The sequence below is a fragment of the Oncorhynchus masou genome, chromosome 3 (genome assembly GCF_036934945.1).
Source record: "Oncorhynchus masou masou isolate Uvic2021 chromosome 3, UVic_Omas_1.1, whole genome shotgun sequence".
NCBI lineage: Eukaryota > Metazoa > Chordata > Actinopteri > Salmoniformes > Salmonidae > Oncorhynchus > Oncorhynchus masou.
The window spans coordinates 2,709,849-2,724,298 of record NC_088214.1 but is presented as its reverse complement, the minus strand read 5'-3'; the positions used below and the strand labels follow the sequence as shown (position 1 = coordinate 2,724,298).

The 14,450-nt window shown below is 43.4% G+C and overlaps 1 protein-coding gene across 1 annotated transcript in view; it reads right to left on the bottom strand.

The window, feature by feature from the left end:
• The window catches only part of LOC135518608 (piezo-type mechanosensitive ion channel component 2-like), a 328,980-nt gene that overhangs the window by 170,647 nt on the left and 143,883 nt on the right, over positions 1–14,450 (bottom strand). The window contains 2 exon segments of the mRNA XM_064943769.1: positions 282–410; positions 1,702–1,867. Of these exon segments, the coding sequence (XP_064799841.1) occupies positions 282–410; positions 1,702–1,867 (295 nt within the window).

Here is a 14,450-nt window from a genome sequence, read left to right as displayed (position 1 = left end):
GCCATTTATTGCTGAACAACGCTTCACAATCTACCCGATAATCAATCGTTTATAATGCATTAATAAAGTATCCATTCTGAAATAAATCAAGGTCAGAAGTTTTATAATGTATTCATCCTAAGTTTCTCTCCTCTGTCCATTGGTGAGCCTTCCACCACAGCTTGGCCTTTTATGACGTATTGCTGAACCTTCTTCCCGATGATCAATATTTTCTAAGGCATTAACACCACAGGTGAGATAAAGAGAAAAACACGAGCGTTATACGAGTCAGGATCTCCTACGTTTCTTTCCTCTGTGCGTTGGTGAGCATTCCACCACAGCTGTCTCCTCTTGTCCGCAGAGTTCCTGGTGCCGTTCCCAACCATCTCCTCCTCTTCCTCTCCGTCCTCTCCCTCCTCTTCTTCATCCTCCTGTTGTAAATAAAGGAATTCAAACAACTGTAGAGAAATCGCAGATGCATTACCTAATATTTAGTGAACAATCTCCAACACGGTCTGATTGACAAGTGGAAATCTAACACCTACAGTCTGTTTGATGTGACTACCTTCACCATGTTCTACCAGCAGTACAGTACAGAACCTACAGGACAGAACCTACAGGACATAACCTACAGTATAGAACCTACAGTATAGAACCTACAGTATAGAACCTACAGTACAGAACCTACAGGACAGAACCTACAGGACATAACCTACAGGACAGAACCTACAGGACAGAACCTACAGGACATAACCTACAGTATAGAACCTACAGTATAGAACCTACAGTATAGAACCTACAGTATAGAACCTACAGTATAGAACCTACAGTACAGAACCTACAGGACAAAACCTAAAGGACAGAACCTACAGGACAGAACCTACAGTATAGAACCTACAGTACAGAACCTAAAGGAGAGAACCTACAGGACAGAAAAAATGTTGTCCATTCTATGGGTTGTATCTCTATGTTGTTCCCTACAATGTTTATGGGTTGTATCTCTGTATTGTTACCTATCGTGTCAATAGGTTCCTGGAGCCAGAGGAGTATAAGAGATACCAGAGTGTTACCGACCTCTATAGGTTCCTGGAGCCAGAGGAGTAGGAGAGATACCAGGGTGTTACCTACCTCTATAGGTTCCTGGAGCCAGAGGAGTATGAGAGATACCAGGGTGTTACCTACCTCTATAGGTTCCTGGAGCCAGAGGAGTAGGAGAGATACCAGGGTGTTACCTACCTCTATAGGTTCCTGGAGCCAGAGGAGTAGGAGAGATACCAGGGTGTTACCTACCTCTATAGGTTCCTGGAGCCAGAGGAGTATGAGAGATACCAGGGTGTTACCTACCTCTATAGGTTCCTGGAGCCAGAGGAGTAGGAGAGATACCAGGGTGTTACCGACCTCTATAGGTTCCTGGAGCCAGAGGAGTATGACAGATACCAGGGTGCTACCTACCTCTATAGGTTCCTGGAGCCAGAGGAGTAGGAGAGATACCAGGGTGTTACCTACCTCTATAGGTTCCTGGAGCCAGAGGAGTAGGAGAGATACCAGGGTGTTACCTACCTCTATAGGTTCCTGGAGCCAGAGGAGTATGAGAGATACCAGGGTGCTACCTACCTCTATAGGTTCCTGGAGCCAGAGGAGTATGAGAGATACCAGGGTGTTACCTACCTCTATAGGTTCCTGGAGCCAGAGGAGTAGGAGAGATACCAGGGTGTTACCTACCTCTATAGGTTCCTGGAGCCAGAGGCGTATGAGTGTGGCCAGGGTGTAGTACAGCAGCAGCAGCATAATGGGGTTAACAAAGTGGTGCCAGGCCAGATCAGGGTTAACTATCATCCTCCACGTGGAGGAGCAGTCAGTCTGGATGATGGATGAGATACCGAACAGACTGGAGAAAAAAGAGAGAGAGAGAGAATGAGAGAGAGAGAGAGAAAGAGAGAGAGAGAGACAGAGAGAGAGGGATAGAGAGAGAGAGAGAGAGAGAGAGAGAGAGAGAGAGACAGGGGGAGAGGGATAGAGAGAGAGAGAGAGAGAGAGAAAGAGGAGAGAGAGACAGAGAGAGAAAGAGGAAAGAGGAGAGAGAGAAAGAGGAAAGAGGAGAGAGAGAGAGTGAGAGAGAGAGAGAGAGAGAAAGAGGAGAGAGAGAAAGAGAGAGAGAGAGAAAGAGAAAAGAGGAAAGAGGAGAGAGAGGGAGAGAGAGAGAGAGAAAGAGGAGAGAGAGACAGAGAGAGAAAGAGGAAAGAGGAGAGAGAGAAAGAGAGAGAGAGAGAAAGAGGAAAGAGGAAAGAGGAGAGAGAGGGAGAGAGAGAGAGAGAGAGGAAGACAGAGACAATATTGAACCAGGACTCTATTGACAAATAGATATAATCTCATTGAGAATTATAGCACCTAGATAAAGGTTAGATACAGTCGTACAATATACTGACTGTATGTATACAGTTTCCGTCCAGTTTTTAAGTCAAAATAAATGTATAAACACAAGGGGTTTATGGCAGGCCTATATTGACTGCACACGACAATATATTTAAACGCAAGGACTTAAATGCAAGGATGTTTTGTTTATATATTATAAGGTCAAATGTATATTATTTAAAGCACTGTATATCTATTTTGTTGTCCAGTCTTTTTCCCAATAAGGAGTTAAATTGGTCTGAATTGATCTGCCGATGCATCGGCCAATAATAACTATTGATCTGCCGATGCATCGGCCAATAATAACTATTGATCTGCCGATGCATCGGCCAATAATAACTATTGATCTGCCGATGCATCGGCCAATAATAACTATTGATCTGCCGATGCATCGGCCAATAATAACTATTGATCTGCCGATGCATCGGCCAATAATAACTATTGATCTGCCGATGCATCGGCCAATAATAACTATTGATCTGCCGATGCATCGGCCAATAATAACTATTGATCTGCCGATGCATCGGCCAATAATAACTATTGATCTGCTGATGCATCGGCCAATAATAACTAACCAGCAGTATAATATATTATTACTGATAAGAGACCTTGAGTTCTCCGAGACACAATATTGATCTCAGTCCTTACAGTCAGGAGGAGAAAAAGTTCCGACTCGGATTTAACACCGTGAACCCTGTGACTGTCTCGAGGAAAACGCTTCAAAGTGGAATGTCACATTTAAGATTTAACACAAAATAAAACTATAAAACAGGAATCCTTAGATCAGCAACGTCGTTTTATAGACCACGTAGCTGGAGGACCATGCACTTTCCTTGACTTCCTACAAAGTCCACGTAAATTCAAAAAGCACACGCATAAATGACACCGCCGGTGTCAACGTAAATAAACCCGGAAAGGAAACCCCTACAGCCTATAAAATAACGTGTCATTTTGACTCTTCTCGACAGTCACAAATCTGATAGGCCTAAGCACAATTCACTAGATAGGCATCTCTATCCCACAGACATGAAGCCTGTTATTAACAATTCAGAGAGGTATGAGGGAAACTATTTTCTTATCCAGTCCCAATCCCACTGAAACCCAAAATCCTGACTCCCGTCTCGCATGGAACATTCCTGACTGTATTCTGTAATCCATAGGTTGTTGACGTTTTCAACGTCATGTCAGAATACCTCTACAACATGTCCTCCGCTTCTCTGTGTTTCTCCTACTGCTGCCAATATAACTGGGTCTCGACCCCGCCCTGTGCAACTGGGTCCTGGACTTCCTGACGGGCCGCCCCCAGGTGGTGAGGGTAGGTAACAACATCTCCACCCTGGTGATCCTCAACACCCTACAAGGGTGCATTCTGAGCCCTCTCCTGTACTCCCTGTTCACCCACGACTGAGTGGCCATGCACGCCTCCAATTCAATCATCAAGTTTGCAGACGACACTACAGTGGTAGGCTTGATTATCAACAACAACGAGACGGCCTACAGGGAGGAGGTGAGGGCCAGAACCAGTGTGGTGTCAGGAAAACAACCTCACTCAACGTCAACAAAACAAAGGAGATGATTGTGGACTTCAGGAAACAGCAGAGGGAGAACCCCCCTATCCACATCGATGGAACAGTAGTGGAGAGAGTAGCAAGTTTTAAGGTCCTCGGCGTACACATCACGGACAAACTGAATTGGTCCACTCACACAGACAGTGTGGTGAAGAACAACCTCAGGAGGCTGAAGAAATTCGGCTTGTCACCAAAAACACACAACTTTTACAGATGCACAATCGAGAGGATCCTATCGGGCTGTATCACCGCCTGGTACGGCAACTGCTCCGCCCACAACCGTAAGGCTCTCTACCTGCCCTCCAGGACACCTACACCACCCGATGTCACAGGAAGGCCATAAAGATCATCAAAGACAAATCAACCACCACATGAGCAGATGTTAATGCACTGCCTGTTCACCCCGCTATCATCCAGAAGGCGAGGTCAGTACAGGTGCATCAAAGCAGGGACCGAGAGACTGAAAAACAGCTTCTATCTCAAGGCCATCAGACTGTTAAACAGCCATCACTAACATTGAGTGGCTGCTGCCAACACACTGACTCAACTCCAGCCACTTTAATAATGAAAAAGTGGATGTAAAAATGTATCACTAGACACTTTAAACAATGCTACCTAATATAATGTTTACATACCCTACATTACTCATCTCATATGTATACGTATATACTGTACTCTATATCATCTACTGCATATTTATGTAATACATGTATCACTAGACACTTTAAACAATGCTACCTAATATAATGTTTACATACCCTACATTACTCATCTCATATATTTATATGTACATATTCTCTTTCATCTTTATTCACACATGTATCACTAGACACTTTAAACAATGCTAGGTTAATATAATGTTTAGATATTACTGCATGGTCTCATCTCATATGTATAAGTATATACTGTACTCTATAACATCTACTGCATCTTTATGACCAATACATGTATAACTTGACACTTTAAACAATGCTACCTAATATAATGTTTACATACTTACTCATCTCATATGTATACGTATATACTGTACTGCCCATATCCTCTACTGCATCTTTATGTAATCCTCTGCTCTGTCTACATGTATCACTAGACACTTTAAACAATGCTACCTAATATAATGTTTACATACCCTACATTACTCATCTCATATGTACTGCCCATATAGAGCTCCTATCCTCTACTGCATCTTTATGCCCAATAAGAGCTCACTGACACTTTAAACAATGCTACCTAATATAATGTTTACTCCCTACATTACTCATCTCATATGTATACGTATGTACTAGTACTGCCCATATCCTCTACTGCATCTTTATGTAATACATATATCACTAGACACTTTAAACAATGCTACCTAATATAATGTTTACATACCCTGTCATTACTCATCTCATATGTATATGTATATATTGTGTCTATATCAAACTACTGATCTTTATGGATATATATTTTATCAAACTAGTCCCTTTAAACTATGCCACTTTGTTTACATACCCTACATTACTCATCTTATGTAATACTACTCTATATATCTACTGCATCTTTATGTAATACATGTATCACTAGCCACTTTAACTATGCCACTTCATATTTGTTAGGAGTTGCTCATCCATATCCTTTATATGTACATATTCTTTTTAATTCCTTCACACTTGTGTGCATAAGAAAGTTGTTGTGAAATTGTTAGGTTAGTTACGTGTTAGATATTACTGCATGGTCGCGAACTAGAAGCACAAACGCATTTACAGACGTACAGATCAGATTAACATCTGCTAACCATGTGTCCCAAACAATTTGATTTGAGCAAAACGGAGAACATCCTCTGCTCTGTCTATCTTTCATATATAGAGCTCCTCTGCTCTGTCTAAACTGCCCATATGAGACGCTCCTCTGCTCTGTTGTAGTACTGCCCATATAAGAGCTCCCCTGCTCTGTCTAGTCTGACAATAAGACCTCTCTGCTCTGTCACCTTTGACCCATATGAGGCTCCTCTGCTCTGTCTGTACTGCCCATATAAGAGCTCCTCTGCTCTGTCTAGTACTGCCCATATAAGAGCTGGTCTGCTCTGCTGTCTAGTACTGCCCATATAATGAGCTGGATTGCTCTGTCTAAAGCACCAGATATCAGATATACTTCAACTGATGGATTTAATCTGACAGATTTCAAATGGGGATATTTTTCATTATGCTAGTACTGCCCATATAAGAGCTCCTCTGCTCTGTCTTTTGTACTGAATAGGTTATCCTCTGCTCAACTGGTCATTTGACTACTTTGTTTGACTGGCTTATCTGTTAGTATTCCATATAAGGGTCCTCTGCTCCTGTTTGGACTGCCGTTTATAACTTGGCTCCTCTGACCTCTGTCTACAGGGTACTGATACATATAGGCTCCTCTGCTCTGTCTAGTACTGCCCATATAAGAGCTCCCCTGCTCTGTCTAGACTGCCCATATAAGGCTCCTCTGCTCTGTCTAGTACTGCAGGGCTCTGTCTAGTACTGCCCATATAAGGATGCTCCCCTGCTCTGTCTAGTACTGCCCATATAAGGCTCCTCTGCTTTGTCTAGTACTGCCCATATAAGAGCTCCTCTGCTCTGTCTAGTACTGGGCATATAAGAGGATATAGGTCTGCTCTGTCTAGTACTGCCCATATAAGAGCTCCTCTGGGCTAGGATGGATATAGGTCCTCTGCAGTTTGGGTCTAGACTGGGCAGGATGGATAAGGTCTGTGCTTTGGGTCTAGAGGCTGGGCAGGGTAGGGCTCCTCTGGGCTCTGTCTAGGATGGATATAAGGTCTATGCAGTTTGGGTCTAGACTGGGCATGGATATAGGTCTGTCTGCTTGGGTCTAGAGGCATATAAGAGGGCAGGGCAGGGCAGGGCAGGGCATAAGGCTCCTCAGGTCTATGGATATAGGTCTCCAGTGCTTGGGTCTAGTACTGGGCATATGGATATAGGTCTGTAGAGTTTGGGTCTAACAACAAACGGCATGGCAGGGTAGGCATGGATATTATATTTTATAAAACAGTTAGTCCCTGTTTGGGTCTTTGATAGTAAAACCCTCTAGGGTCTTAGTGTAAACTAACATATGGGATTGTTTTAAAAATGGTCATACCAAGGGTCATTTAGCTTCAGTATTTGATTAGGAGTTGTTTTTTTATCCTTTAAGGTATCGATTTGTTTTTTTTAAACTGCTACCTTGGGACTAGACTTGTGAGGCTTGCAGGTGTCCCACTGAGGGCTCACCTTTCCACTGGCAGGATGGATATAGGTTCTAAGCAGTTTGGGTTACAGAGGCAGGGCAGGATGGATATAACCGACTTTAAAAGTGTCCCAAGAGGCGGAGAACATCAGGATGGATAGAGGTCTCATCTTTCATTTAGGGTCATCATTTGTGGGGCCAAACCGTTCGGGCAGGGCAAAGGTTATTTTGTCTAGAAGACAGTTTGGGTCATTTCAGGGCAGGATGGATCTAGGTCTGTAACAGTTTGGGTCTCAGGTGGGCTGGCTCCTGGTCAGGGCAAACACCTGGATCTAGGTCTGTACCAGTTTGACCTCAGGTGGGCTGGGCTCCTGGTCTGACAAGGATGGACAACAGTTTGGGTCTAGAGGCAGGGCAGGGCAGGGCAGGGCAGGGCAGGGCAGGATGGATATAGCTCTGTAACAGTTTTGACCTCAGAGTGGAGGGACATCAGCAGATGCAGGGGATTGGGCATTCAATGGATATAGGTCAGATATCAGATTGGGTTAAACTGGGCATGGATTTAATCTGACAGATTTCAAATGGGGATATTTTTAATTATGCAGGATGGATATCCGGTCTATAGCAGTTTTTGTTGAAGGAGGTTATCTAGCTTAGCAACTTCGGCAGGACTTTTGTTTGACTGGGTTATAACAGTTTGTGTTATTCTATGGCTGGATGGTGCACTCTGTGCATCCTTTGGGTTTGGACAGGGATCAGGATATTAACTTGGTTTCTAAGACCTTGGGTCAAAGACAGGGTAGGATACATATAGGTCTGTAACAGTTTGGGTCTAGAGGCAGGGCAGGGCAGGGCAGGATGGATATAGGTCTGTAGCAGTTTGGGTCTAGAGGCAGGGCAGGGCAGGGCAGGATGGATATAGGTCTGTAGCAGTTTGGGTCTAGAGGCAGGGCAGGATACATATAGGTCTGTAACAGTTTGGGTCTAGAGGCAGGGCAGGGTAGGGCAGGGGTCTAGGGCAGGGCAGGATGGATATAGGTCTATAGCAGTTTGGGTCTAGAGGCAGGGCAGGATGGATATAGGTCTATAACAGTTTGGGTCTAGAGGCAGGGCAGGATGGATATAGGTCTGTAACAGTTTGGGTCTAGAGGCAGGGCAGGGCAAGGATATAGGTCTAGGTTTGGGTCTAGGGCAGGGCAGGATGGATATAGGTCTATAGCAGTTTGGGTCTAGAGGCAGGGCAGGATGGATATAGGTCTGTAACAGTTTGGGTCTAGAGGCAGGGCAGGATGGATAGAGGTCTGTAGCAGTTTGGGTCTAGAGGCAGGGCAGGGCATGGATATAGGTCAGGGCAGGGGTCTAGGGCAGGGCAGGGCAGGATGGATATAGGTCTATAGCAGTTTGGGTCTAGAGGCAGGGCAGGGCATGGATATAGGTCTATAGCAGTTTGGGTCTAGAGGCAGGGCAGGATGGATATAGGTCTGTAACAGTTTGGGTCTAGAGGCAGGGCAGGGCAGGATGGATATAGGTCTGTAACAGTTTGGGTCTAGAGGCAGGGTAGGATGGATATAGGTCTATAGCAGTTTGGGTCTAGAGGCAGGGCAGGATGGATATAGGTCTATAACAGTTTGGGTCTAGAGGCAGGGCAGGATGGATATAGGTCTATAGCAGTTTGGGTCTAGAGGCAGGGCAGGGCAGGATGGATATAGGTCTATAGCAGTTTGGGTCTAGAGGCAGGGCAGGATGGATATAGGTCTGTAGCAGTTTGGGTCTAGAGGCAGGGCAGGGCAGGGTCAGGGCAAGGCAGGATGGATATAGGTCTAACAGTTTGGGTCTAGAGGCAGGGCAGGATGGATAGAGGTCTGTAACAGTTTGGGTCTAGAGGCAGGGCAGGGTAGGATGGATATAGGTCTATAGCAGTTTGGGTCTAGAGGCAGGGCAGGATGGATATATAGGTCTATAGCAGTTTGGGTCTAGAGGCAGGGCAGGGCAGGATGGATATAGGTCTATAACAGTTTGGGTCTAGAGGCAGGGCAGGATGGATATAGGTCTGTAACAGTTTGGGTCTAGAGGCAGGGCAGGATGGATATAGGTCTGTAGCAGTTTGGGTCTAGAGGCAGGGCAGGGCAGGATGGATATAGGTCTGTAACAGTTTGGGTCTAGAGGCAGGGCAGGGCAGGATGGATATAGGTCTGTAGCAGTTTGGGTCTAGAGGCAGGGCAGGATGGATATGGTCTGTAACAGTTTGGGTCTAGAGTCAGGGCAGGGCAGGGTGGATATAGGTCTGTAACAGTTTGGGTCTAGAGGCAGGGCAGGATAGATATAGGTCTATAGCAGTTTGGGTCTAGAGGCAGGGCAGGGTAGGATGGATATAGGTCTATAACAGTTTGGGTCTAGAGGCAGGGCAGGGTGGATGGATATAGGTCTGTAGCAGTTTGGGTCTAGAGGCAGGGCAGGATGGATAGAGGTCTATAACAGTTTGGGTCTAGAGGCAGGGCAGGGTGGATATAGGTCTATAGCAGTTTGGGTCTAGAGGCAGGGCAGGATGGATATTGGTCTGTAGCAGTTTGGGTCTAGAGGCAGGGCAGGATGGATATAGGTCTGTAACAGTTTGGGTCTAGAGGCAGGGCAGGATGGATAGAGGTCTGTAACAGTTTGGGTCTAGAGGCAGGGCAGGATGGATATAGGTCTGTAACAGTTTGGGTCTAGAGGCAGGGCAGGATGGATATTGGTCTGTAACAGTTTGGGTCTAGAGGCAGGGCAGGATGGATATAGGTCTGTAACAGTTTGGGTCTAGAGGCAGGGCAGGATGGATATAGGTCTGTAACAGTTTGGGTCTAGAGGCAGGGCAGGATGGATATGGGTCTGTAACAGTTTGGGTCTAGAGGCAGGGCAGGATGGATAGAGGTCTGTAGCAGTTTGGGTCTAGAGGCAGGGCAGGATGGATATAGGTCTGTAGCAGTTTGGGTCTAGAGGCAGGGCAGGATGGATATGGGTCTGTAGCAGTTTGGGTCTAGAGGCAGGGCAGGGCAGGATGGATATAGGTCTGTAGCAGTTTGGGTCTAGAGGCAGGGCAGGATGGATAGAGGTCTGTAACAGTTTGGGTCTAGAGGCAGGGCAAGGCAGGATGGATAGAGGTCTGTAACAGTTTGGGTCTAGAGGCAGGGCAGGATGGATAGAGGTCTGTAACAGTTTGGGTCTAGAGGCAGGGCAGGATGGATATAGATCTGTAACAGTTTGGGTCTAGAGGCAGGGCAGGATGGATATAGGTCTGTAACAGTTTGGGTCTAGAGGCAGGGCAGGATGGATATAGGTCTGTAACAGTTTGGGTCTAGAGGCAGGGCAGGATGGATATTGGTCTGTAACAGTTTGGGTCTAGAGGCAGGGCAGGATGGATATAGGTCTATAACAGTTTGGGTCTAGAGGCAGGGCAGGATGGATATAGGTCTGTAACAGTTTGGGTCTAGAGGCAGGGCAGGATGGATATTGGTCTGTAACAGTTTGGGTCTAGAGGCAGGGCAGGATGGATAGAGGTCTGTAACAGTTTGGGTCTAGAGGCAGGGCAGGATGGATATAGGTCTGTAGCAGTTTGGGTCTAGAGGCAGGGCAGGGCATGGATATAGGTCTGTAACAGTTTGGGTCTAGAGGCAGGGCAGGATGGATATAGTCTGTAGCAGTTTGGGTCTAGAGGCAGGGCAGGATGGATATAGGTCTATAGCAGTTTGGGTCTAGAGGCAGGGCAGAATGGATATAGGTCTATAGCAGTTTGGGTCTAGAGGCAGGGCAGGATGGATAGAGGTCTATAGCAGTTTGGGTCTAGAGTGTCAGCCCCCTTTGAAGAGAGGGATGACCGGGGCAGAGTGCTCTGTGTCCAGATAACCTACCGCTAAAATGCAATACATTTGCATGTTAGTCATTTAGCAGATGCTATTATCCAGAACAACTTTACAGTCAGTGCATTCATCATTCATCGAGGAACACGGTAACGCTCTGAATTTATGAACGGCCTGTTTCGCGTATTCATAACAATACATTTGGCCATCAAAAGACAGTTCCTTTATCGTTACAACAATACATTTGGCCGTCAAAAGACAGTTCCTTTATCGTTACTACAATACATTTGGTCATCAAAAGACAGTTCCTTTATCGTTACTACAATACATTTGGTCATCAAAAGACAGTTCCTTTATCGTTACTACAACACATTTGGTCATCAAAAGACAGTTCCTTTATCGTTACAACAATACATTTGGCCATCAAAAGACAGTTCCTTTATCGTTACTACAATACATTTGGTCATCAAAAGACAGTTCCTTTATCGTTACTACAACACATTTGGTCATCAAAAGACAGTTCCTTTATCGTTACTACAACACATTTGGCCATCAAAAGACAGTTCCTTTATCGTTACAACAATACATTTGGCCATCAAAAGACAGTTCCTTTATCATTACTACAATACATTTGGTCATCAAAAGACAGTTCCTTTATCGTTACTACAATACATTTGGCCATCAAAAGACAGTTCCTTTATCGTTACTACAATACATTTGGCCATCAAAAGACAGTTCCTTTATCGTTACTACAACACATTTGGCCATCAAAAGACAGTTCCTTTATCGTTACTACAACACATTTGGCCATCAAAAGACAGTTCCTTTATCGTTACTACAATACATTTGGCCATCAAAAGACAGTTCCTTTATCGTTACTACAATACATTTGGCCATCAAAAGACAGTTCCTTTATCGTTACTACAACACATTTGGCCATCAAAAGACAGTTCCTTTATCGCTACTACAATACATTTGGCCATCAAAAGACAGTTCCTTTATCGTTACTACAATACATTTGGCCATCAAAAGACAGTTCATTTATCGTTACTACAACACATTTGGCCATCAAAAGACAGTTCCTTTATCGTTACTACAATACATTTGGTCATCAAAAGACAGTTCCTTTATCGTTACTACAATACATTTGGTCATCAAAAGACAGTTCCTTTATCGTTACTACAATACATTTGGCCATCAAAAGACAGTTCATTTATCGTTACTACAATACATTTGGCCATCAAAAGACAGTTCCTTTATCGTTACTACAATACATTTGGTCATCAAACAAACAGTTCCTTTGCTTCAGTCTGTTTTACTATCATAACTACATTTGGTCATCAAAAGACAGTTCCTCTTCCTCGTTACTACAATACATCTGGTCATCAAAACCACATTCAGAGTTCCTTTATCGTTACTACAACACAAGTTCTGGCCTGGTTTATCTTAAAAGATATCAGTTTGTCTCTTGGATGGTTTGTCTCTGACAAATAACTGTATTTGGCCATCAAGGTTCAGTTCCTTTATTTTACTACAATACATTTGGGGATGTTATCAAAAGACAGTTCCTTTATCGTTACTACAATACATTTCCATCAAAAGACAGTTCCTTTATCGTTACTACAATACATTTGGCCATCAAAAGACAGTTCCTTTATCGTTACTACAATACATTTGGTCATCAAAAGACAGTTCCTTTATCGTTACTACAATACATTTGGTCATCAAACAGACAGTTCCTTTAGGTCCCAAGTTACTACAACACATTTGGCCATCAAAATTAAGTTCCTTTATCGTTACAACAATACATTTGGCCATCAAAAGACAGTTCCTTTTCGAACTACAATATCAAGGCCATTTCAAAAGACAGTTTTTTATCTACGTTATTGCAAAAATCAAAACTTTTGTCCAAAAATGATGCAGTTAATCCATTTTTGTCATCAAGTTAGACTACTGCAATACATTTGGTCATCAAAAGACTAAATCCTTTATCGTTACTACAATACATCTGGTCAACCAAAAACAGTTCCATTTACTCCAGTTACCTCCAACACATTTGGCCATCAAAGACAGTTCCTTTATCGGTTTTACTACAATACATTTGGCCATCAAAAGACAGTTCCTTTTGGTCCTACTACAATACATTTGGCCATCAAAAGACAGTTCCTTTATCGTTACTAAGCAAACAGCTGGAGGCAGGGCTTTCCCTATAGAGCTCCATTTTTTACAATACATTTGGCCATCAAAAGACAGTTCTTTATCGTTACTACAATACATTTGGTCATCAAAATTGACAGTTCCTTTATCGGAACTACAATACATTTGGCCATCAAAACCCAGTTCCTTTATCGTTACTACAATACATTTGGCCATCTAACCCTATTACAGGGGCTGAGTCACTGTTCTGGGGCTTTATGCGTTACTACAATACATTTGATTCATCAAAAGATGTGTTCCTTTATCGTTACGCCCAATACATTTGTGCCATCAAAAGACAGTTTTGCCTTTACTCAGCTTTGTCTCAGGATGGTACATTTGGCCATCAAATATCCCAGTTCCTTTAAAGTGGGTTATATCAATACATTTGGCCATCAAAAGACAGTTCCTTTATGTTACTACAATACATTTGGCCATCAAATGCTGCAGTTCCTTTATTTGTTACTACAACACATTTGGCCATCAAAAGACAGTTCCTTTAATCGTTACTACAACACATTTGGCCATCCCTAGGACAGTTCCTTTATCGTTACTACAATACATTTGGCCATCAAAAGACAGTTCCTTTATCGTTACTACAATACATTTGGACCATCAAAACTTGACATGTTCCTTTATGTTACTACAACACATTTGGCCATCAAAAGACAGTTCCTTTATCGTTACTACAATACATTTGGCCATCAAAAGACAGTTCCTTTATCGTTACTACAATACATTTGGCCACCAAAAGACAGTTCCTTTATCGTTACTACAACACATTTGGCCACCAAAAGACAGTTCCTTTATCGTTACTACAATACATTTGGCCATCAAAAGACAGTTCCTTTATCTTTACTACAATACATTTGGCCATCAAAAGACAGTTCCTTTATCGTTACTACAACACATTTGGCCATCAAAAGACAGTTCCTTTATCGTTACTACAATACATTTGGCCATCAAAAGACAGTTCCTTTATCGTTACTACAATACATTTGGCCATCAAAAGACAGTTCCTTTATCGTTACTACAATACATTTGGCCATCAAAAGACAGTTCCTTTATCGTTACAACAATACATTTGGCCATCAAAAGACAGTTCCTTTATCGTTACTACAATACATTTGGCCATCAAAAGACAGTTCCTTTATCGTTGCTACAATACATCTGGTCATCAAAAGACAGTTCCTTTATCGTTACTACAACACATTTGGCCATCAAAAGACAGTTCCTTTATCGTTACTACAATACATTTGGCCAT